Consider the following 22,940-nt stretch of genomic DNA (forward strand, 5'->3'; position numbering starts at 1 on the left):
AGAAAATTTCTCAAAAATTTCTGAGCTTAATTTAAAAATGTCTCATTTTTTTTCTAGCAAATTTTTGACTTTTAAAATTGTAAAAGTTTTGTCTAGAAAATTTCTGAGATTAATATAAAACTTTCTGAGGTTTTCTAGGAATTATTTTAACTTTTAACCTCAGAAATATCCATTTCTCAAAAATGTCTGAGATTAATCTAAAGATTTCTCGCATTTTCCTAGCAAACTTTCGACTTTTATAACTAAGTAAGTTTTTAAGATTAATCTAAAAAGTTTTAGCAAGGATTTACTCTTTTTGTATAATTATTATTGAAAAGTGTTAACTACAACAACAAAATCAAACATTTACGCAACATAATTATCTTTACCGGTGAGTTCAAAAACATTCCTGACAACACCTGAAGGCATCACAGAGGAGTGGAAGAGTGGGCGGGGCGTAAACATACCTGAGCGGAGACGTTGGGCAGGTATTCAGGAGGTCCAACATCAAACACACCAAACTGAAGGTAAAAACAGGAAATAACTGAAACATAATCCGTGAGATATAATCCGTGAGATATAATCCGTGAGATATAATCCGTTTCTGTGTTCAACAGTAAGGAAACTTTAATCCTGAGTTTTAGGTGGGCGGGTTGCCTTCTTTCTGCTGATCTGACGTTCATTTTGATAAGTGATCTAATTATTTTAGTACTACGGACCATGTGTACTAAATTAGACCTGGTTAATTTTAATGCTCCTTCAGACTACAGTGGAACATTTTTAACTTTGTAAAAAGTGTGCTTTAAATGTAAAGTCTTTAAGTTTGCCAAATTAAACATTAAAGAATGTAGAAAGTTCACTATATATACTATTAGTTAGATACTTGTGGTTCACATTTTAGTTTATTGAAATTGAGTTAAAATAAACCGCAACTCTTTTCTCTCTGCTCTGCTGCCTTTGCTCTAATCATATCCACGTTTTAGTTTAATCATACTTTAAATACACTTATGAATTTTTTTATATTTTGATATTAAGATTGATAGGTTTATTTTGTCACAACCTGCAAAGAATCAGCCAGAGACAGAGATTAGGTTTCTTTTGATTTCTTTTCTGCAGAATAGGAGAATTGAGAACAGACGCGACGAATCGCTGTCAAACACTGCCTGGACTCAATTCTGCCAGTTCTTTCTTTGCATTTCTCTTTATTGTATAGAAAAAGGAGGTTGGGCTTCTCTTCACACAGTCACACAGAGAATTGACCAACCGTCTTTACATTCTGAAACCTCCTATGGACATGCCCTTATAAGGGCATGTGGCTGACCACAACTAATCAGTTACAGATGGAACTAATAACACATGAATGTTTAACGTTTTTAGCTTCTAAGCAAACATCCTAAACAACGTTAATAACATACTACAAAAGAAAGAGAAGTTAAGTAAATATAAAAAGAAGAATAATATAAAAAGAATAATATGAAAAGAATAATATGAGAAGATAACTTGTAAAATAAACTCATGAGTAAATGAACAGGAGGATAATTTTCCTAACAAAGATATTATCAGTGTACTTGTAAGTTTGTGCAGCGGAAGCAAGTTTCTTAAAGTTAACTCAAACTGTAATGTTTTAACAAAATCACAAGAAGGAATCAAAGATCAATTTATTCTAAGTATCAATACATTGTGGCAGAAAGTAGCCTATACCAAGTATTAAATTATAAATGTAATTATTAGTATTAGTGAAGTTAGTCTTAAATTTCTCTATATTTTTCAGAATAAGCCAAGTAAACGTCACTATGCTATTTTTCAGTTTTGGTATAAAATAATTAATAGTACACTTGAATAACTTAGATTTTACTCTGCCACATAAATAAGCTGCATGCATTTGGACCTGAATATGATTTTGTGACTATGAATTGGGCCAATTAAACTGAATTTGGAGACATTTTGGTTCCATTTATTCCTGTTTCTGTTTTAGTTTGCTTTGCTTCACTGCTGTGCTAAACAGATAAAACTCATCTTCATGTTTGTTTTGCTACCCAAAGCCTGAAACTGGTCATTCCTGCTGCGGTTACCCACAGCCTGCTTCCACCAACGCCTTACCTCCAGGCTGTTCTTTTTGGGATTAGCAGAACAAACGTTTTGAAAAGTCGTCCATTACACAAGATATATTTTTTTTTAAGTTTGGGTGTTTTAATGAATAATAAATTAATTCCATCTCGCCTCTTTTAATGTTGTTCTTTGACTTTTCGTCATTTCTAGATATCTGCACTGTTAGATGCCTTGGAAATTATTTTGTGCTCTTCTCCTGACTTATACCTTTAGACATACTGTATTTTGCAAGTTCTCTTGACATTCAGAATGAGATGACACTGAGAAAAGCGATTTTTGCACTTAATCAAATGGCAGGTGAATATGAACACTATGCAGCCACATTATTTTACTTATTTATTCCCCCCATTTAAAAAAAGAAATGTTGTAATTCTCTAGGAAACCACAAGGTGGCGGGCTTACATCTTGGCAAGCTTCTGTTGTGCCATGATTCTCCTTATTTTATGGGATCGTATAATCTGCTTGAGCTACGGGACATAAATGTTGTTTTCCAAATTATTCAGAATATTTCCCGGCAGACCTACGACCTCCTGCAAGGTTCTGGCAAATTGTCTTGCAGGAGGAAATTGATTCTGGTCTCCTTCGAACAGCAGCAGACCTGCTGGAGAGCGGCGTAAGGAACGACTCTGACGTTCCTGCTTTGGGATGAACTCAAATAAGATTCATACTTTTAAAGCACACCGCCCCGTGAAAAGGTTTTTCCTCTTGCTGATTTCTCCTGTTTTTGTTTTTCTGGCTTACATATTCTGGATCAAACACATTTAATGAAATACAAAGGCTATTGTTCACAAAGCCAAACAAAACTTTCTTTTTTATTTCTTTTTTTCCATTATGTGACCAATGTCCAACTTTTTCACGACAGTCTAAACGGCCCAATTCAGATTTTATTCACCCCACAAAAAATAAAAAATCTGATTTGTTCCACTTCCATATGTGGCATTGTTTCGGATAATCTGCCACTGCAGATAGGAAAAACTTTAAATATACAGCAAAGAATTCAAAAATTTTGAGTTTAACCTCAAAATTTCTGAGCAACAAGGACATTTCTGAGCTTCAAAAGTTTAACATTTGTGAGAAAAATTCCAGATTAATCAAACGTGGGAATTTCTGAGTTTGAAAAATAAAAAAATTGCTAGAAAAAAATCAAAAAGTTTTAGATTAATCTACAAAATTTTCTACAAAAACCTTGGAAATTTCTTAGTTTCAAAATTTGAAAATGTTCCAAGTTTTGTAGAGAGTCTTCTAAAAATTTCTGAATTTTTTTTCCTGGAACTTCTTTTTTACTATTGGAGCTCAAAAATGTCCTTGTTTTTCTAGAAATGTTCTGAGGTTAATCTCAAAATTTCTGATTTTTTTTTCTCACAAATGTTCAACCTTTGGACCTCGAAATTTTCCTTGGTTTTTCTCAAAATTTTCAGAGATTAATCTAAAACTGTCAGAGTTTTTTTGGAGGGGGATTTAGTCCATTTTTTCAGTCTGCGATGGCTCTAACATGCCGTCTTATGTATCCTGATGGTTTTCAAAGCATCTGCAATCATCACATTTTCCTTTCCAGATGCATTTGTTATTGATTTTCATTTATGAAATAGATTATTGCTTCTTTCTTTAATCTTTTAGCCTACTTCATGTTTTCAGTCAGAATCTTTTTAAAAAATGTATTGAGTTTAGAAATCGGTTAGGAATCAGACCTGGTTGTTTATGAGTTAGTCTTTACCTTTCATAAATGAAATTATCAGCTACAAACAGCTTTTTGTGCTCAGGTTATGTTTGTCTGATGTTAAAATAAAATAGAAAAATAGGAGAAATGTGTCTGTTTTCACTTTGGTGGCTGCAGAAACAGCAATAGCTGCTGCGTTTAGTAACAGAGATCTATAGAAAGCAGTAATGTGCGTTGGTGCATATTACATTTGTTTACAAGTCCTGGTTCAGTAGCTAAATCTAAATTAAAGTGCTTCTAGCAAATGAGACAAGCTGTATATACAGTCAGTTTATGTGTCTATAAAAACCAGAACCACTGAGGCCTGTAAAGTTTGGGAAATGCTGAATGCCGAACATCAGCACTACAGGCCGCCGTCGGATTTCCTTCAGCCGCACTTTGAGGGTTAACTTGTCTCCGTCTCTTTGTCCCGGTCACTTTCTGTATGTCACTCACTCCGCTGGGAGCTCGTTATTGTCTCAGCCAATCATACCTCATCCCTAATTAACTCAGGAAATTGCATTCCTATATTTACAGCCCTAATAACTCGCCTGGCCTGCTGAAAAGGTCATATCAACAGTTTAGCAGGTTTTTGCCCTACAGCACCGTAACCCAGAGGGATGCGACTGTAAGAGAAGCCCAAACCTCAAGGAGCCTGTAAAAAAAATCATAAAAAGGAAGTGTTTTTTGACCTTCGAATGTACTGAGATTCAGCTCAAAATGTTCAGGAAGTTGTCAGCTTAATCACTGGAAAATAGGCTTATGTGGAAGAAGAAGTAGGTGATGCGGCGGCACGTGTCAGAAACTGTTAAAGTGCCGTTTCCTGACGCCACAGACAGACGATGCGCCTGAAGGGTGAATGTCAGTGAGCAGATGTGTGCAAGTTCACAGCTGAAATGCTGAGATCTGATCGTCTGGGGAGAGAAATCATTTATAATTTCACTGCTTTTTTGGGACACAACATGTGACTTATATGGAGAAGTGTTTGAAAAATCCCAACAGAATGACTGCGCTGTGCAACGTGCTGGAAAAGACAAGTGTTTTGTTGTTGACTTACCATTCTTGTTGGTTGTGCAGGAGGCTCCACTTCTGCTTTTCAAAGATGTCTTGATTCTTCAGCGCCTGAAACAACTGCTTTTATAGAAAAGAAGCATGAAGAAGAATACTCAGCCAACAAGTTTAAGCTAAAAAGCAAAACATAAGAAAAGGGACACTGCACTGTACCTTCCAAACATATAAAACGTTTTTATCTTTTGTCTCTTTGGAGCTCCTAACCCTAACCCTAACCTTTACCCTCCCTAATGGTCCAATTAGCGACCAGTTGGTATGTTAGGAAGATGAATCCCTTTTGATTTTTTCTAAATGTAAGGAGACACCAGGGAAGACTCATACTTTGTTTGAGCGTACTTGTACCTCCACTAGTTCACGATTTTTGTTTTCCATACCAGGGTGATGCTTGAGTAGTTTGGGTATAATGAGCGAGCTGCAGCATCCAGTATCGTCCTGGTCCGTGGAAAAGGTGTTGGAGTGGATTCAGAAACAGCATCCAGGACTCATGGAGACTCTCTACAAAGGCATCATCAAACATGACATATCAGGTACAACAAATCCCGTTTTTTGAAATCTAAACGGCAAGAAGACGCTTGGTTTATAATCAGTGTTAGCAAAAGATTTTATGTTAAACTCTAAGGGGTTTTAGGATGCGTTCACACCAACCCAGTGTATTCTGGATCAGAGAATCTGGTTCGTTTAGGGAAGTGTGAATGTGTACTTGACCAAAAAAGTCAACTCTGGTCTGCCTTGAGACCCCGGTCTTAGTTTGATTGAAGTAAGAAAGAGTGGTAAACGCAGAAAGACAGCTTTATTTGAGTTCCCAAAAGGGAACTGATGTTAAAGTAAGTAAAAAAGGATGAAAAAAGGCTTAAAAACAAAAGCTGCGTTCCCTCCAGCCCGGTTTAGAACGTTTTAGTCGAACTGTAGTTTGTTTAACTAGAAATCCGGTTCATTTGGCGAGGTGCGAATGCGTAATCGACCGAAAGAGCGAACTCTGGCCAGCCTACAAACCTCAGTCTCAGTTTGATCGAAGTGAACTCTAACAGGAAGTGAACTACAGCGCAGGGCATTCTGGGTAAATACAAGCAAAACAAACACCAAGTCTAGCGCTAGCAGATAAACTACAAAGACAAAACAAAGCAAAGCATTTCATGAAGAAGAAAGTTGTGCTCATGTCTTCTTTAGAGGTTTTCATGTTGTTTTCTTCAGTGGCTTTTGCTGCAGCGCCCCCTCTGTCGAGGAGGGGAACATGTTTTTGAAAGGTTTGATAAATAAAAAACGCAGCAGCTGAAAATGTAACAAATGTTGCAGTTTTGGACTATGAGGTGTGAAAACATCTTTAGTTTAGTTTACTGGTGTGAATGCTGATTTGTGCGTTATAAATGACTCTGCAGGCCGAGCTTTACTGAGACTAAGGGAGCATCACCTGCAGCTTCTCGGGGTGGAGGATGACGAGCAGCAGCAGGAAATATTGCAGAACCTTCTGCTTCTCAGAGTTCAGGAAGAAATCAATGAACTCAATGACATCTGCTCAGGTAAATATACCAGCAGCTGAGCAGCATACTGATACAATACAGTCAGAAAAATCAACTCTGCAAACAAGTGCAGCGTTAACTTAGATGAAAACAGCTAATTTTGCTCAGAGCTTAAAAACATGTAAGCTCAGTAAACATTGACTTTATTTGATCTCTTGTCTCCTGACTAGACTGTTTTTCTCCATAAAGACGGTGAAACGACAGAAAGATACCAGCTGGGTTTTTTATTTCCCGTCTGTCCATTCATCTGCGCGAAGGAGATTGAAAGGTGGCAGTGATGGAAATAACAAGAGAAGGTGAACAGAAAGGAGGATCGATGGGGAAGAGAAGAGAGAGAGAGAAACCCATTTCCTGTGTGAAATTTGACCCTCGCAGATGGATGAGATTAGTTTTTGTCTGGTTGTCTTTTTTTTTTTTTTTATCCCTATTGTCCATTTGTCTCCGTCCTTTTCCTCTGTCTGTATTCTGTTTAACCATACCAGTATCAAATATCCGGCAAATCTGTATTAAATAACACTCCCAGAATGCTCTTGTGGTTGCTGCTAAGAACTGCAAAAAAAGGGATTTCAGGTCTAGAAAAGCATTTTGTTAGATTTTTTTTTTTACATAATTGTCAGCGTTGTGTCTATGTGCTCATTTACAGCACATGTATAAATTATTTATACAGTATGAACATGTCAATATTTTGTCATATTAAAACCCTTTCATTTAGGTTCAAAATCTAAAACTTGCTAAATTTGTTTCACTTAAATAGCAGAAGGTCGTACACACAACTAAACGTGGCTCAAATGTTTTACAGTGCACCACTTCCTGTTGCCTTCTTTGTCTTTTTTTACCGGTAATTACATCCAGTAACGTTGCATTTTTGCGAAATAAACAAATTTCCATACAGTGAAAAAAAGCCTCTTCATCCTAACACAAAAACTTTATCATAAAACATGAGTTTTATTCAGAATTGTTATGTTTCCGTTTATTTTTGCAACTCCAGTTTGCACATTTGTATGTTGGATGAAAACGTAGCTCATTTAATTGTTTTATTTCTCGTCCATCCATTCTTTATTTTATTTTAAGATTTTTTTATTGTTATTGCTAAAAAAACATTAATTTGTACTAAAGGTTCAATGGAAAAGTAGGTCACGACATTTTCTTTGTGTTTGTAGGGTTCAGTTTGAGCTAAAGTCTGAAGGTTTTCATCGTACTTGGAAACATTTATTGTAAAGCTAAAGACTAAAAATCTGATTATTTAATAAAGAATTTGCTATTTCAACTTCTTTTCTTCCTGCATATAAATCTTTAAAACATCTGCGTTAAGAGAAAAAAAGCTGGAACATGCTGATATGGCTTCCCTTCTGAAATATAGTATAATTTTTTCTTTAAAATAGACTTTGATTTCTCGATAACATGAATGAACTTATCTTTCAGTGTTGGTGTTGGTTTGTGACAATGTGCTTTTTATTAGATATTTGTCTTTTTAGTTCACAGCTAAACACACAAGTGCAAAAATGTTAAAGCCAGATCAACAGAGTTTGAGCTTTTCAGGTTTTTGGCACAAAAAAACTAATTAAAATTAGTTTTAAAAAAACAACAAAAGAACAACTTTAAACAGAAATCTGCTAAATAAGATGCATCTGTGTAGCTTCTTCTGATATTTCTTATATTAAATTACAAAATCTGAACTGAAATAGTTTTGCTCTGTTTTCTTTCATGCATTTCTTTTTGGATCTAAACTAAAAAAAAATTGTTTTTTTACTTTAATGTAGAAAGAAAAACATTTCAAGAATTGTTTGCATTGATAAAGCAGCTTATCTAAAGATGAGCATCTTTAATGGTGCGTTACAGACATCAATACCGTTTGTGCTGCGCGTCAAAGTTTCAGGCAGTGAAATAAAAAGTGCTGCTTTTGCAACATAATCTTGGCTGTTTGCTTTCTTCCTAATCATCCGTCTTTTTGGACGCCGGAGTGCAATCATGAATCATTTGTTTGTGGCGAAGCGGCTTTTACAGCTGCAGCTCCAAGCCTCATAAATACCCCCAGTTTCCACCATAACTCAGGTTTTTCTCTGTAGTCAGGAATATCCTCAGGGAGAGAGCGCTGAGGAAGATCTACTGCTAAAGCTAAAGGTCATAATAATGAAAACATATTAATGCAGACTTGTGTGCACCCCTTAAATCAGGAGTCATAAGAGTTGAGGACAGAGTTGATGAAGTATGCAATGAAATGTAATCCAATTGCATCACTCATATATCAACCAGAGTTACACTGTAAAGCGTTTCACATGAACGGACAGAAAACTCAGGTAAAAGTTAAAATCTCTGCTCTAATATCCATTCGCCATAAACCATAAAAAAGGTTTCATGGCCTTTTGAAAAAGACAACTTCTCCTTTTGCATGAATGTTTTCCTTGTTGTCATTTTTGAAGAATTAAGAATTTATTTCAATTCTTAGGTTTTAAAATAAGACATTTAAAAACAGAAGTTGGATTTATTGTCTTCTGTTGATGTTTATGATCGTTTCTGACTAATCCATAAAAACATTCAGTTTTTCATTTTTTATTTTTAAACCAGGTTAAGCTAAAATGAAACCACTTTAAATGTTATTGGTACGACATATTTACGGAAAAATACTTTTTTAATCTTAAATGTAAAATGTATATATTTTTGACTTTTTTTACTGCTCTGATGTTTTTCTCTAAGCAATTAGCTTTATCTTCTGTCTGTTTACTCCAGTTAAACTATTTCATGATTATTTCAATAATCGATTCATCTTGATTAATCCAATTAATTGCTCCTGCACTAGGAGAGGTGTGCAACACTTCTTGGATTATGCAGTCATGCTGAATAAATTAGATTATGTGTACTGATGTAACTAGTTTTTCAGATTAAAAAATAAGAATTATTGGAGAATTTTTGTTTTCAGTAACCGTAACCCTCTTCCATCAAAAAACATTTTATCTTAAATGTTGAGTTTTCATTTGCCGTAAGAGGAAAATCATCAATCAGAAATAAAAGCCATAAAACATGAGTCTTTGTGTAATAAATCTTTGTAATGTGCTTCACTTAGTGAATTAAATTGCTGAAATAAATTAATTTTTTCAAACTCATTTAATATAAAAGACATTTTGAAAACCTTCTGACCTTTTTTTCTGCATTTCACAGTTAACCTTTATATTGTGATGAGGTTCAACACGCAAAAACACAAAATATTACCAAGTATTGTTGGTCTAGTTTCTAGTGCAAATCTCTTAATGGACTTGAAATGTGTCAAAATTAACTCACAAATAAGCTTGTTTTATATTGCTTGCAATATTTAGATTGAATTAAAAATACTTATTCCACTGGCAGATTATTTCACTTATGATGACACATTTTCCCCATATTGCAGGTGAAATAATCTGCCAGTGAAATTAGCACTTTTTCATGAATATTAAGAATTTAACAAGCCTCTATATTTCGCTGAAAAGTTTCTGGTAAATTAGTTTGTCTTATTTCAGCTGTACTAAGATATTTGCACTAGAAACAACAAAAAAACAAACTGTTTTTCAGTTTGTAAAAAAGTTTTTTTATGCATTTTTTGTCTAGAAAAAAAAATTGTAGACAACACTTTTTTTGGAAAAAGTTTTTTATTCTAAAAATACATTTTTCCCAGTCTCTAAAAAAGTTTTTTCTTTCTAAAAAAAAAAAAAAAAATCCCAAATCTTTTCCACCAGTATTTTAAAAAAATAAGTACTTTTTTTTCTAAAAAGAAATTTAAAAACAACATACAGACAACCATGCATGGTTATCAAAATTTTGATAAGATTTTGCATTTTTTCAGAGTAACGACTGTAGCAACTACTGTAGCTTTGTATTTTATATTTCAATTGGTAATATTAGTCAAGCTTTTGCAGCAACATGTTTGGGAATCTCTTCAAAGACAAAATCTCCACCCTGTTAGGGACATGTAACAGCGTGTGAAACTTTGCCCGTAAGTTAGAGTGTGTGAGGAAGAGTGCTTACACACACACACCTTTTCCTCCTGTTTTCCTGAGCTTGGCGGTGAGGGTGTGTGTGTGTCTGAGTGTGATTAATCCTTCACGAGACGCCGTGGCATTTGACTGGGCAGGAACGACCATGGGGCAATGCTTAGTCAGCACAGACATAAATCCATCTCACTGGCACAAAGAAGGGATGATGAACTGCAGCAGTGACCCCGACCACGAAGCTCAGATGAAATGTCTGCAGAAAAAAGATGTAAACTGAGTTTAACGTATGGAAAACCTCAGAAACTCAAACTGGAGTGTGTTAAATTCAAGACAACTGCAGGTAAAACATCCTGTGGTCATGTAGTTTATATAATACACAGTGTATTTGTCTAGTTTCTAGCACACTTGGAATGAGACAAAACTAACTTAAAAGTAACTTATCAGCAAGATATTGGAGCTTGTTTTAAGTAAATAATTCCTTAATATTTCTGAAATCGTTCTATTTAAACTGGTGCCGTTACCTAGCAACACCAGCCAAGCCCAGCCCGTTACCTAGCAACCAAATTCTAGTTCCATTGGCAGATTATTTAATTTGTAACAAGACATTTTTCATATGCTATAAGTGAAATAATTTGCCAGTGAAACTAATACTTTTAGTGCCACTTTGCATTAAAAATGTAATTATTTACTGAATGACACTTCATGACCACCGTCATAAACATTCCTGACGTTGTGTCAGTCTTATGCACACCACTTCAAATAAAGTGTTACCAAAAATGGTTGATGCTGTTACAAAGCATCAACTTTAATCAGACGGGATTTGGAAACATTCAGAACTAAATAAAGCAAATCAAAGGAAATGTCTGCATTTAAAAAAAAAACCTTAGGATCAGGGGTGTAGAATACCACAAATTATACTAAAGAAAGAGCAGCACTACTTCAATATATTTTAAAATAATATTTATAACTCCAGAGTAGGAACAGCATTTGGTAAAAGTGCTACTGCATTAACACGGCTGTGATCCGGTGTCTGTTTGGCTTCAGTCAACTTTGAACCCAGCTGTGAACCAGCCACCATCTCCCAGCTACAGCGGTCTTTCTGTCACTTTCTTGTGATCTATTCGAAGCTGCAGCTGCAGGATGGAAAGATCAATACATACTTGAAGGAAAAATGAGTCTGCATCAGTCCAGAAGAATGGTGGAAGCAGAGAGAAGTTCACTGTGAGTTCAGAGGGTTGTGACTCAGCAGCTCGCTTCACTTCAGAGGCCTCCCGGGCTGCAGCAACACGAGACCCTGAAACAACATCCACTCTCATTACGACTCGCTGGAAGCTCCGGCTGCAAACCTGCTGATGGCATCCAACCTTTGTGCTGCTGGCACAAACTGGCATGAAAAACACACACAGCTCTTGGATCTTCATGACAGTATCTTGGGACTCAGACGGGCTTATGAGGATAAGATCTGTTAGTTAAAACCAGAGGCTGAAACACCTGGAGGATGAGTTCAAATGGAGGTTAAAGTCTCCGTTTAATTTCATTTTAAAACATTTTTCCTTATTCGTAAACAAGGAAAGGTTGTGAAGCGTTACTAGGACGTTACTAATCTTAAATTATGTTTTCGACCAGTTAGCACACATACATTGTGCAAACTCAATTCAAAAATACTTCATTAATCCCAAAGGGTAATTAAATGTTGTTGTAACTCATTCTTTATTCGGGTTCTTTCTGATTTTTTCAGATTTGCTATTTGTCACACTTTAAAGGGGCAGTATCATGTATTTTCCAGGCATATAGAGCCATTTTATAGCACCATAAAGTAAACTAAATAAAAATGTGTCTATATAAAGATACAATATATATATCAATTATGACTTAAAAGTAAGTTGACTTTGTTATTTAACGCATTGAAATTGTGTCTCTGTCTCTTTAAAAAGTCCTTCTTTCTGAAACATCACAACATCTCTCCTCTATTAACCTTTTAACCACATTTTTGCTGAGAAGTAGCTCGAATAATGAGTTCAGCAGATGTTTGCTAATTGCAGCTTGCTAGTCTGAAGGAGCAAAGTGGAGCAGAGGTGTGCTGTGAGGCAGAAACTCGGTAGCTTGTAAACTGCTGCTTAGGTTCAACCAGGCGTTTTGCACAGCTGAATGGTTGCCATGGAGATTCAAGCATTTCTCAAACATGCATGAAAGCATCAAAGCAAAACTGAAGGAATAACATTATAACATGATGTAAAGCTAAAAATAAAAAAAGAGTTAACTCACATATACAAAAGCAGTTTTTAAATATTTCAATTGTTAAGGGAAAAAGTTACCCAAACGAGCCTGGCTCTATGTGACAAAATCTTAAATCTAATTACTATTGTGCTACTCTTGCAAAATCTGCATTAAACAACATAATAATTGGCCATTAAAACTGTGCAAAAAGTACTGAGGAAAACGTTCTAGTTCCACTTTGTCAAATTATTCACTTACAACAAAACATTTTCCCGATGTTATAAGTGAAATAATCTGCCAGTGGAACTAGAACTTTTTAAATATCAAGGAATTATTTACTAAAAATAAGCTCCTATTTGTTGCTGAAAAGTTACTTGTAAGATAGTTTTGTGTAGTAAGATATTTGCACTAGAAACTTTACTTACTTGGTGATATTTGGTGTTTTTGCAGTGAAAAGGGAAAACCTACAACCGCTAAAATCTGTTTTGATTACATTTTGTGAAGAAGGAAGTTGAGCTCAGTATCTTCTCCGGAGGTTTTCATGTTGTTTCCTTCAGAGGTTCTCGGTGCAGCGCCCCCACAGGCGAGGAGGGGAACAGGTTTTCAAAACGCGAACAACAGCTGAAAATGAAACGAAAGTTGACATTTTTGTCCCCAATCGAACCGAATCTACGAAGTGTGAAAATACGTAAGTGTGAGTGAAAGGTTGAGGGTTGTCTTAGTAGGACATGCTCATGGATGTGTGTGTTTTGACCAGTCCCACCACCAAACACACACATTTGTCAAGACAAACCGGCGACACAGAAAGAAAGGCGTGTCCAGCGAACTGCATCTGCAAAAACAACAACAATAAGAAAAAATGTAGAAGTGGAAAAAACCCAAGCAGAGAGTATTTTATTACCTGGAAGTGGGAAAATGAGTTTTGTCAACAAATGCCCCATCTATTTCCCCTCACAACAATGGCTCCATGGCATGTGATTTATCTTCTCCGTATTGGAAGCAATGGAGTGAGAACAGAAGGGAGGGAGGAGAGGAGAGGATGGACTCCTGCTGCCCTGAACAGTCTTTTGGGTGTAACCATGAAAATATGCTACATAGAGGGAGCAGGAATATGACAAAATCAGGAAATTATATCCTCATTTTACACGTCAGGCAGTAAGCACACACTGCTGTAGCCAGGATCAAAAAATTATGAAAGCAAAGCTCAGTCACATGTAATAGAATCAGAATTCAGGCAAAGATTAAAGAGGAACTATTATTAAAAATTCACATTTTTCTCATTTTTGTTCTTCCATTTGGGTCTCAACTGCTTTTAAAAAATAGTCCAAGCAAATTAAAATAACCCAGCCAGCCGTTTTATTTAATTTTTTTTTTTTTTTGTGGAAAACAAGCCATTTTAATGAACCGTTGCCTAGCAACCCACGTTGAGTTCCAGCACATTGGGTCAGCTTGTTTTACTGCTGTACAATGGCTGCAGGAACAGACAATAGTTTTGTTGTTGACTTACCGTCCAGAAACCATTGGCTTTATTCTTGTTGATTGTGCAGGAGGCTCCACTTCTGCTTTTGAAAGATGTATGGTTGTATAATTACACATCTGTTTGCAGCTATTTTTGCGTGTGAGTGTAGTCGCTGAATTCGGGTGCGTGGCCAGCAGCAGACTATTTGGATTTAAAGTGACAGAGGCCCTAAAACAGCTCAGGAAGAACAGGGCAGACTAAAATCTCGTTTTCTAATAATTATTTTGTGCAAAATAATGTAATAAACATGTTACATGTTGTTATGTTATGTGAAGCCCATAAGCATAAAAAGTCTCCTGTAAGCATCAAGTTGCACATTTAGAGAAAAGACTAGACTCCAAAGCATAACCTTCTGTTTGTCGATTTTGTAACGCCCACCAGGCCTTTACCAGCTCTGCTGCTTCAACATACTTACTGATTCTCTTTCCCGTCCTCAGAAAGGAACATTTCCCAATTTGTTTACTTTTAACTTCCGAATCCTTGTCTTGTTTTGCTTGCTGGGATGTTTTAGAGTTCAACGTTGCAGAAGCAATCCTGGAAAAAGTAGAAACTGCTGGGAGGCAGCAGCTCGTTTCTGTTTGACGAGCTGCCAGACGAGCTGCTTGGCAGCAAAGGCAGAAAAACCTGGAGGAAAACCAGCATTTCTAAGGTGGAACAGGAGCAGGATCCTGTGTAGGAGAAATTAACTTCGTCTAGCAGCGAGTTTCTGCTTCAGTGAAAAGAAGAACTAAAGGAAGATGGTAGAGCTAAATTCATAAAGTGGGTTTGAAACTAAGATTTTCAGTCATAAGATGATGTATTTCAGTACATTTTGGTAATTAAAGAGCTTCCAACATGGCTGTTTTTATAAGCTTCGTTCTGTGATGCTACATTTGGATAAAGACACCAAAGGAAATACTGTGGTTGCCCTAAATTATTGCTCAAATATCAAACATTTGGGCTCAAAAACCATAAATGAAGTATTTTTTATCACAGCAAGAAAATATGAGAGACACTTTTGAAACAGAAAACAACAGAAGAAATGCAGGAAAAAATTATTTAATGGTAGTTAATAAAAATATATAACATTTGTACATTTTGCGTCCGTTGTGTTAAATACTGACAGGATAATCACAAAATTGTGGTTTTCTTACATTATTAAACATAGACTTATTTATAAAATACAATAAAAAATAAAACCTTTAGATTGGCGAGTGTTTATATTTCAAATCAGAAACTCATTGAGTGCTTTTAACCTCCCATACCGGACTTTGTTTGGACCGTTTCTCTGGAATCCTGCCACCATCTTTGTTTCTATATCAACTGGCTTGCTTAAGCATGAGCAATGGCGCCCTCTACTGGATTGGAGATAAACTACAACACTGAAAGAAGGTCTATTAATCAATTGGAACTAATAAATAATAATTAATCACAAACTGATTAATTGTTTTCATACCTACTTTGTTCTTTATTAATATCCAGATGATTATTGATGACTTGCTTCAAAGAGAAATGGTAAATAAACACATGTAGAGCATCTTTTTAACAGTTTCTTGATGGATGATGTTCTGCATTAAGTTGGAAATTTCTCAGCAAACAGAAATGTAAAGTTATTTCCGTGATAAATACCCACTCTAGCTCAATAAACTGTTGCACCTTTAAAGCATCTTCTGACTTTAAAGTTTTCAGTCTTTATTTTTCAGCAACAAATTCTGAAACAGCATGAAAGAGAAAGAAGAGAAAAGTGAAAAATATTCCCACAGAGACTCTGATTTTTTTGTTTTGTTTGTTCATTCTTGTATGTTTGTTTGTTAGTTTAGATAAATCTTTGCACACAGACTGTTATTAAGCAGAGGTGACATGAAAAACAAATTTTCCCTGCAGACATTTCACTTCACAAGTTACTGCAACAGAAGCAACACAATGCTGAAAAAAATGATAAAACATAATTTATGAGCAAACAAAAGGCAGATTCAAAGGACAATCTGAGATCTTCTCTACTATATAATCATGGTCAGAAGTGATGCAATTAATTAGTACAGTCATGCAGAAGATTCTCATCAATAAATGTAAATTTGTAGTACTTGTTGGTAAAACAATATGAAAAAGCTTTAGGTTTCTACGTTTTTTCTTTTTGATGCTTATTTAAAAATAAATTGCTGTTAATAAGCTCAACTAGAGAGTAAATTTAGCTCTTTTTATTTCATTTTCTAAATATGACAGGAACAAAGTATGAAGCTACAAAAAAGTATAAGGGCCATAATAAGAAAAAAATAATAAAACCATGAGAACAAAGTCAAAGCATAATGAGAATAATGTTGAAATAACACCAGAATAAAGTCAAAGAAATACGAGAATAAAATCAAAATATACCAGAATAAAGTCGAAATAACATCAGAATAAAGTTCAAAAAAATTATCAGAAAAGTCAAAATATACCAGAATTAAGTGGTAATGTAATGACTTTATTCTTGTAATTTTATTGTTATATTTTCTTAGCATTAGCGTAATCCTCTGTCATATGAAGCAATATGACATTTTAATTTTAAAATTTTTAAAAATCTACTTTAACCCCAATTTATTCACACTCATGACAGATTTAAGGTTTTACCTGCATGTTCCTTTTGACTGGAAGAAATGTTAAAGTTTTGGAGTCCAGAATCTGTGAAGGCAGATAAAGATTAGGGTGATGGGAAGGAATCCTCCCAACATAAAATATACATTAATTCATCCATTTCCAGTTTCCTGTCAGAGATCATCAGCTTTGTTCATTTTAAGAAATTCAACAAGGTTCCAGATTCCCAGGAGCTTTGGAGAGAAATATTACAAATCTAACTCCTGCCTGAACAGCAGCATTTTCCTAAATGATCAATAAAACAAACAATTCAAGTTAAAATCCCAGCTGTGCTTCTTGTAGGACAGAAAATTATTTTTTTTAGTGTAATGACTCTGCTGACTCCATGACCTCTTTACTCCAGATCTGATACATTTTTATAATCTATCCTGACTCAAACCAATCCAGGATTAACCACAAATATAACGACCAGAATCTGAGCAACAGAACATCTTTACACTGGGAGTACCAGGGTTTCGACCTCTCCCCTGAAGTCCCAAAAGAGGGTCAAAAGACCTGAGTCCAAACTGACGATTCTGATGGCTCAAATTAGCATCCCTTCTTCAATTGTAAACGTGGCCATTGACCGTCAGGCCAGAAAAGAGGAGTGGAAAATCATGCAAAACTGGTTATAGGATGCTAGCTTTTTAGCTAAAATCCTTCAGGTCAGTCGACCCGTCTCTGGGATCCAAAGGTAGAAATGTTAACATAGGACCTTTCTCTGGTACTCACTTAAACAAGATCTATAGTAGGAAACTGGTTGTGTTATTGCTGAAGAGATGCTCTAATTATTTGGTGTTTTTGTTTGCTGACAGCATTCTTCACAGCAGGAATGATGTGTTATTTTTCTGCAGCCAGTTGATGAAGTGTAATTATCCTGTCTGCTTTGTGACAGCGATGGCCGTCAGAAGAGCTGTGGTTCAAATAACGCCACTGTCAACGCAGAAACTTTATTGTAAAATGTAATTCAGTGCCACAGGAGATGAAAACCAGCAGGAGGATCAGCTCCCGTCAGCACATCTGACATTTAGCTACTCATAGTTTGGTGAGACTGAATGGAAAAAAATAAAAAATCATCTTTCCAGCTCAGATATATGAAGATTTTAATCTGAATATTTCCATCTGCTGCAGGATTCATTTCACATCTGATGAATAAAAAAGGCCAAATGGGAAGAAGGTTACAATAAACCTTCCTGACTAAATTAAGTCCTTATAGATCTAAGGAATAAACAAACTTCACAACATTTCTCCATTTACAACAGTTCTTAGGACCGCAGGACATATTCAGCTCCACCAGGAGTTTGCTAACTCAGCTGCTGTAATTGTTATGCCAGGCCACTAGGTGGCACTGTGATTTTAACTTGTCATCAAACGAGCATGCGCTTTTGATTGTGTATCAGGGCCATTGTAGATAGAAAAAAGGAGTAAATTATCACCCAAAAAAAATCTGTAATTTTGAGATTATTCTCAGAAATTTTCTAGAAAAAATAAGAAAAGATCTAAAAAATTTGCTAGAAAAATTCTGAAATTTTGAAATTAATCTAAGAAATTCTCTAGAAAAATAAGGAAATTTCAGATTTTTAAAAATGGAAAGTTTGCTAGAAAACCTCTGAAATTTTTAGGTTAATCCCACAAAAAAGGAAATTTCTGAATTTTAAAAGTTTAAAATTTGGTAGAAAATAAAAAAAAAAAAAGGAAATTTCTGAGTTTCAAAAATCCAAAATTTTTGACTTTTGAAACTCAGAAAATTTCCAAAAATTGAGAAACAACAACTCATGTTCCTGACACTAAAAAACATGAATTTAATGCCAAAAAATTGTGTTTTATTTTATTTAAGCGCTTGATTTGTTCGTAGAAGCAGTCGAGATCCAAATAAAAACACAAACATGAGGGGCGTGCCGTGGTGGCGTAGCGGTTAGCGCGACCCATATTTGGAGGCCTTGAGTCCTCGACTCAGCCGTCGCGGGTTTGACTCCCGGACCCAACGACATTTGCTGCATGTCTTCCCCCCTCACCTTCCCTGTTTCCTGTCGGCCTACTGTCATATAAGGGACACTAGAGCCCACAAAAGACCCCCTGGAGGGGTAAAAAATGAGCAAAATGTGAATTTTGCATAATAGAGCCCCTTTAAATGTTTGAAGCATCTCCATTCAACCCTCTTTACTCTGCTACTCCTAAATAAAACTAAGAGCAAGTAGTTGCACGGCGAGTTTAACCTCAGTTCAAATTCTGGCTTGATTTATTTCTAGGTTTACATGTCTTCCCAGCACGCACTGGTTTTCCCTTGATAATCTAGTTTTCCTTTTTGCACTGTTCAATTAGAAGAATCCATGTCAAGTTTAAACGATTAACAGAAAATAGATGAATTTCTTGGACTTCTTGCTGTTTTCCTAAACTTCGTTAAAGTTCCACGGCTACAGCAGGAATCAGATTCACTAAAATCACGGCCATCGCATTATCTAGAAAAATCTGCATCACTTTCTTCCCATACATGATCCTGGCGCAGCACAAGAAAGAGACTTCTTCCCTCCGGCCGAGGTTTCCAGGATTAATAGCAAAGCTGAAGAAGTGGAGGGAGTGAAGCGATGAAGTGAGACTGGAAACAGATCAAAGTTGGCTCTCTGTGCCGCTCCGTTAACACCAACACAACCCTTTCAGATTTATCAACCCCTAATGGAGCGTGAACCCATCGACAGCAGCGAATCTTTCAGAGTTATCACAGCTCCAGTAAATTAGAGAGAGAGAGAGGGAGAAAAAGCTGCTCTCTTCAGAGAGGCTGTTAGTTTTTATATCTGCCACAGTTTCAGATTAAACATTGAGAGATTTACAGGACCGCTCTGCTGCTGCTGCTGCTGATTTGAGATGAGGCGCCTTCTGAGGCATTGTTTTTTCAAGAGCTCAGATAAATCCAAACCTTTATTGGTTTCCTGTCCCCCGACTGTGTGAGATCCAGGATTTATTCTGCTCCCAGTTCCTGCGGACGGTCCGGCTTTGGCAGCAGAACAAGAGAAACAGAAAAACGCGGCGGCTGAAGAGAATCGAGGCCACAAGTTTAAAAAGAAACGAAGTGAAAGAGATCAGAATCAAACTGAATCCAATCACTGTGTGGTTCCCTTAAACTAACTCATAAATACACAGAATAAAAAAACAGCTTTGTATGTTCATAGTTTGTCATAGTAGAACTGCAAACTTCAGCGTATTTAATTTGGATTTGAAGTAATTGTGAAGTGAAAGGAAAATGTTACTCTGATGCCTCTAAATAAAATCTTTCAGTAAACAGAATCCAGCTATTCTGTGATGATCTCAAGGTTTGTTTTCATTTCTTAACAAATTTTTAAAAACTGTGCAAAACATTCAGATTTTCTGTTTAACTAAAGTTTGGAATTTGACTAGGCCACAAACTTGACAAACTTAAACCATTCCACCATTCCTGACTGTGTGTTTTGGTTCATTGTTCATTGAACGTGAGCCGGCATCTTTTTTTGTCTTTTTGTGACTGCTGTAATGAAATCATCCCCCAGCATGCCACGACCACCACCATGTTTTCCCAGGTGAGGCGATATTCAGGATTTTGTAAAGCGTTTTTGGTCACATATAGAACTTTGCATAAAGGTCCAAAAGTTCAAGTGCTGCAAATGAGACTCATAAAAAGTATTTTTTTCTAATCAGCAATGACCTTCATTTGCGTTTGTTTCAGGCCAGATTTCTCTGATTTATCCATCAGTTTAAGTTGAGCGTCTTCATGAAGGTTTGCAGTTGGGAAAAACGTTTTCCGGTTTAAGATGATTGATATTTTTTATTCCAACATTTTTGCAGAATATTAGAAATATATTAAAAAATGCAAACAAACAATCAGTTCAATTTCCAAATAAAAAAATAAACACTTTATTGCAATAACAGCATTCCTTTGGTGAACACTTCATCATTTGCAGAACCTGCAGCTAAAAACACACAGTTTAGGGCTGATTTATTGATTATTTTCCAAATTAATTGATTAATAATTGGATAGAAAAAAAGTGCTTAAGGAGTTTTGTTTTTTTTTTTTTTAAGAATTTGAGCCGGGAGAAACTAAAACTGCCACTTGAGGAATTCTGGGTACAGAAAATATATATATTTTAATCTTAAATGCAAAATTGATATACTTTTTGTACATTTTTGTCTGTTTTGCTGCCCTGAGAATATTATTATTTAAACAATTTGTCCTTTTTTTGAGTCTGTTAACTCCATTTAACCCTCTAAGGCAGGGGGGTCAAACAAATAATCATGCATTTTGTGAGTCCTTTCCATATTGCATATATTTGATACTCTTTCTTCCATTTACATCATTCATGCAACAATGTTTTATAGTATCTTAGGAAAAAAATCAAACTAGCAGTTCCTTTTTTTGGCTCTAGTGGCCTTTATTTCATAGTTAATTGACAGGAAAGTGGGTAATGAGAGAAGGGGAAGACATGCACCAAAGGTCACCAGGTCGGGAATCGAACCTGCGACAGTCGTGTTGAGGACTAAGGCCTCCATATGTGGGTTGTGCTTAACCCCGGCGCCACCAAAGCACAGCCCTACCAGTTCCTTTTTATGGTAGTGATGATGCATTAGGATTTAGTGTTGAAGAAAATGAGCAACTTGCAACTTTGCAATGAGACAGTGAGGATGATGACGAGTTTGAGCCAACAATGAGGGTGAACGTGGAATATTTAATGTTCATAACACACTAAGGATATTTATTTGTTTTATAGGTCCACCTCTTCCCCTGGAAGCTGAGAGGAACTGCTTCAACAGCTTCCACAAGCAGTAAGGCAAAGACGGCACAATCAAGACACTCAAATCAAGTCAAAACCATTATATCAATGAAATATGGCAATAAATTTAATTGTTTTTAGCTTTCAAATGAGTTTCATTGCTAACTATTATTGCTATTGGAGACTATTTAGATTTAAATAAAGTTTTTTTTTACAATAATAAGCCAAACTCTCTTGTTTTCATTAAGTTCCACTATGGTACAATGTTGACAAATGAAAAAATAAATGGAAAAAATAAAATAATTGTTTTTGTCTTTATTATGTTTACTTGGTTTATTTTATGTCAAAAAAACATCCCAAACATTTTTTTTCCAACTAGAATCATTATGCGTATCATAGAGGATTAACGATCAATCGATTAGAAAGTCAGCTGACGATTATTTTAATAATCGATTTAATTGTGGTTAATCATTTCAGCACTACTTGTGATATTGTTTTAAAACCTGATTCTGCTCTGAACTGAACTGTTAACTGGTTTCTGTGATACATTTTGTTCACTAATGTTTTTGAACAAAACTTTAGAGAACAGCTGGAATTAAACTGAGATTAAATTTAGCGCATGATGAATATTTAAACTAAGTTGGGGACTTTTAAAGTTAATTAGTGATACTAGAGTTAAAGTACCACTAAATAAAATCAAGTGAATAAAAATGCAAACCAGACATTAAATTCCAGTAAAACACCTGGAGGTTTGTGGTTGTATGGCAATAAGATGTAGTTAATAAAGAAACAAAATAAAATATTCACAGCTAGCTTAACTTAAGGGATCAGGATAAAACATGTAATCTAAATCATATGTTTGTAATTTTAGCTTTTGGTTTTGCAGCTGTCATCTGCTGTCACACCAAAGTGCGCTCAGTGACAGAAAAAAAAAAGAAAGTGTTTCAGCGATTTATAAAAGTGCTATTCACATTATTCACATATTTTCCTGAGAGGTTATTTTTGAGAACGAGAAAGAAAAGTTTCAGAGTTAATAGCAAACAGACAAAACAATGACTTTAATTAATATCGCATGCAAATTTTTGCAGGCTTGATTTTTGTTGGCTTTTGGAGACTGTGTGTGTAGACGTCGGATCGTTTCTCTTTGCTCTTCTTGTCGGGTTTTCTGACTGAGCTTGGCGTGCGGCTTGAGTTAATTAGAGATGCTAAATTAACCGTCAACATGAATGACAAGGAGCTTGACTTTTTGTCTCTCTGAGTTAGTCCTGCGATGCGTTCAAGTACCTCCACTCTTACCGACTGATGTGCAGTGGAATGAGTTAAAAAGTAGACGCTTCCATAACTTTTTTAAAACCTTGAATGCTGAGATTTTGGTTAAAAATAAAGAGAAGCTGTAAACCAGAACTGCTCTGCTTTATGTTTTGCATGAGTGTCTTTGTCATCACTTTGTTCAGAGCATCCGAAGCTGAGATTATTAATATTGATGTGCTGCATGCAGATTGCTCAAGGCACTTCGAAAATATTTGACAAGCATCTTTA

At 35.7% G+C, this 22,940-nt stretch overlaps 1 protein-coding gene and 3 long non-coding RNA genes across 5 annotated transcripts; 1 reads left to right on the plus strand and 3 right to left on the minus strand.

Annotated features, from left to right (window-relative positions):
- Nucleotides 1–15: 15 nt before the first annotated feature.
- On the minus strand, nt 16–17,349 carry LOC116734686 (uncharacterized). Its single transcript, XR_004342254.1, has 3 exons — nt 17,121–17,349; nt 4,842–4,845; nt 16–25 (listed from the first exon to the last, which is right to left on the minus strand). It is a non-coding gene; the product is annotated as an uncharacterized LOC116734686 (long non-coding RNA).
- On the plus strand, nt 392–8,283 carry LOC116734677 (sterile alpha motif domain-containing protein 12-like). Of its 2 annotated transcripts, none has more exons than XM_032586207.1 (4): nt 392–506; nt 5,233–5,382; nt 6,232–6,372; nt 6,562–8,283. In XM_032586207.1, the coding sequence occupies exons 2-4, from the start codon at nt 5,259–5,261 to the stop codon at nt 6,648–6,650; spliced, it is 354 nt and encodes a 117-aa protein (XP_032442098.1). In that variant the 5' UTR covers nt 392–506; nt 5,233–5,258; the 3' UTR covers nt 6,651–8,283. The 2 variants fall into 2 exon arrangements, with proteins under 2 accessions (XP_032442098.1, XP_032442099.1); XM_032586208.1 differs by having other exon boundaries at nt 393–506; nt 6,543–8,283.
- On the minus strand, nt 10,067–13,094 carry LOC116734682 (uncharacterized). Its single transcript, XR_004342251.1, has 3 exons — nt 13,045–13,094; nt 11,495–11,628; nt 10,067–10,587 (listed from the first exon to the last, which is right to left on the minus strand). It is a non-coding gene; the product is annotated as an uncharacterized LOC116734682 (long non-coding RNA).
- Nucleotides 13,130–14,965, minus strand: LOC116734683 (uncharacterized). Its single transcript, XR_004342252.1, has 3 exons — nt 14,486–14,965; nt 13,453–13,641; nt 13,130–13,383 (listed from the first exon to the last, which is right to left on the minus strand). It is a non-coding gene; the product is annotated as an uncharacterized LOC116734683 (long non-coding RNA).
- Nucleotides 17,350–22,940: the final 5,591 nt, after the last annotated feature.

Source organism: Xiphophorus hellerii, chromosome 15, assembly GCF_003331165.1.
Source record: "Xiphophorus hellerii strain 12219 chromosome 15, Xiphophorus_hellerii-4.1, whole genome shotgun sequence".
Lineage (NCBI taxonomy): Eukaryota > Metazoa > Chordata > Actinopteri > Cyprinodontiformes > Poeciliidae > Xiphophorus > Xiphophorus hellerii.

Bases quoted from the DNA above. Each gene is read 5' to 3' on its own strand.
- LOC116734677 (XM_032586207.1), top strand. From the start codon at position 5,259: ATGAGCGAGCTGCAGCATCCAGTATCGTCCTGGTCCGTGGAAAAGGTG. The intron at 5,383-6,231 runs GTACAACAAATC...ATGACTCTGCAG, and splicing joins CATCAAACATGACATATCAG to GCCGAGCTTTACTGAGACTA. The intron at 6,373-6,561 runs GTAAATATACCA...TTCTCCATAAAG, and splicing joins ACTCAATGACATCTGCTCAG to ACGGTGAAACGACAGAAAGA.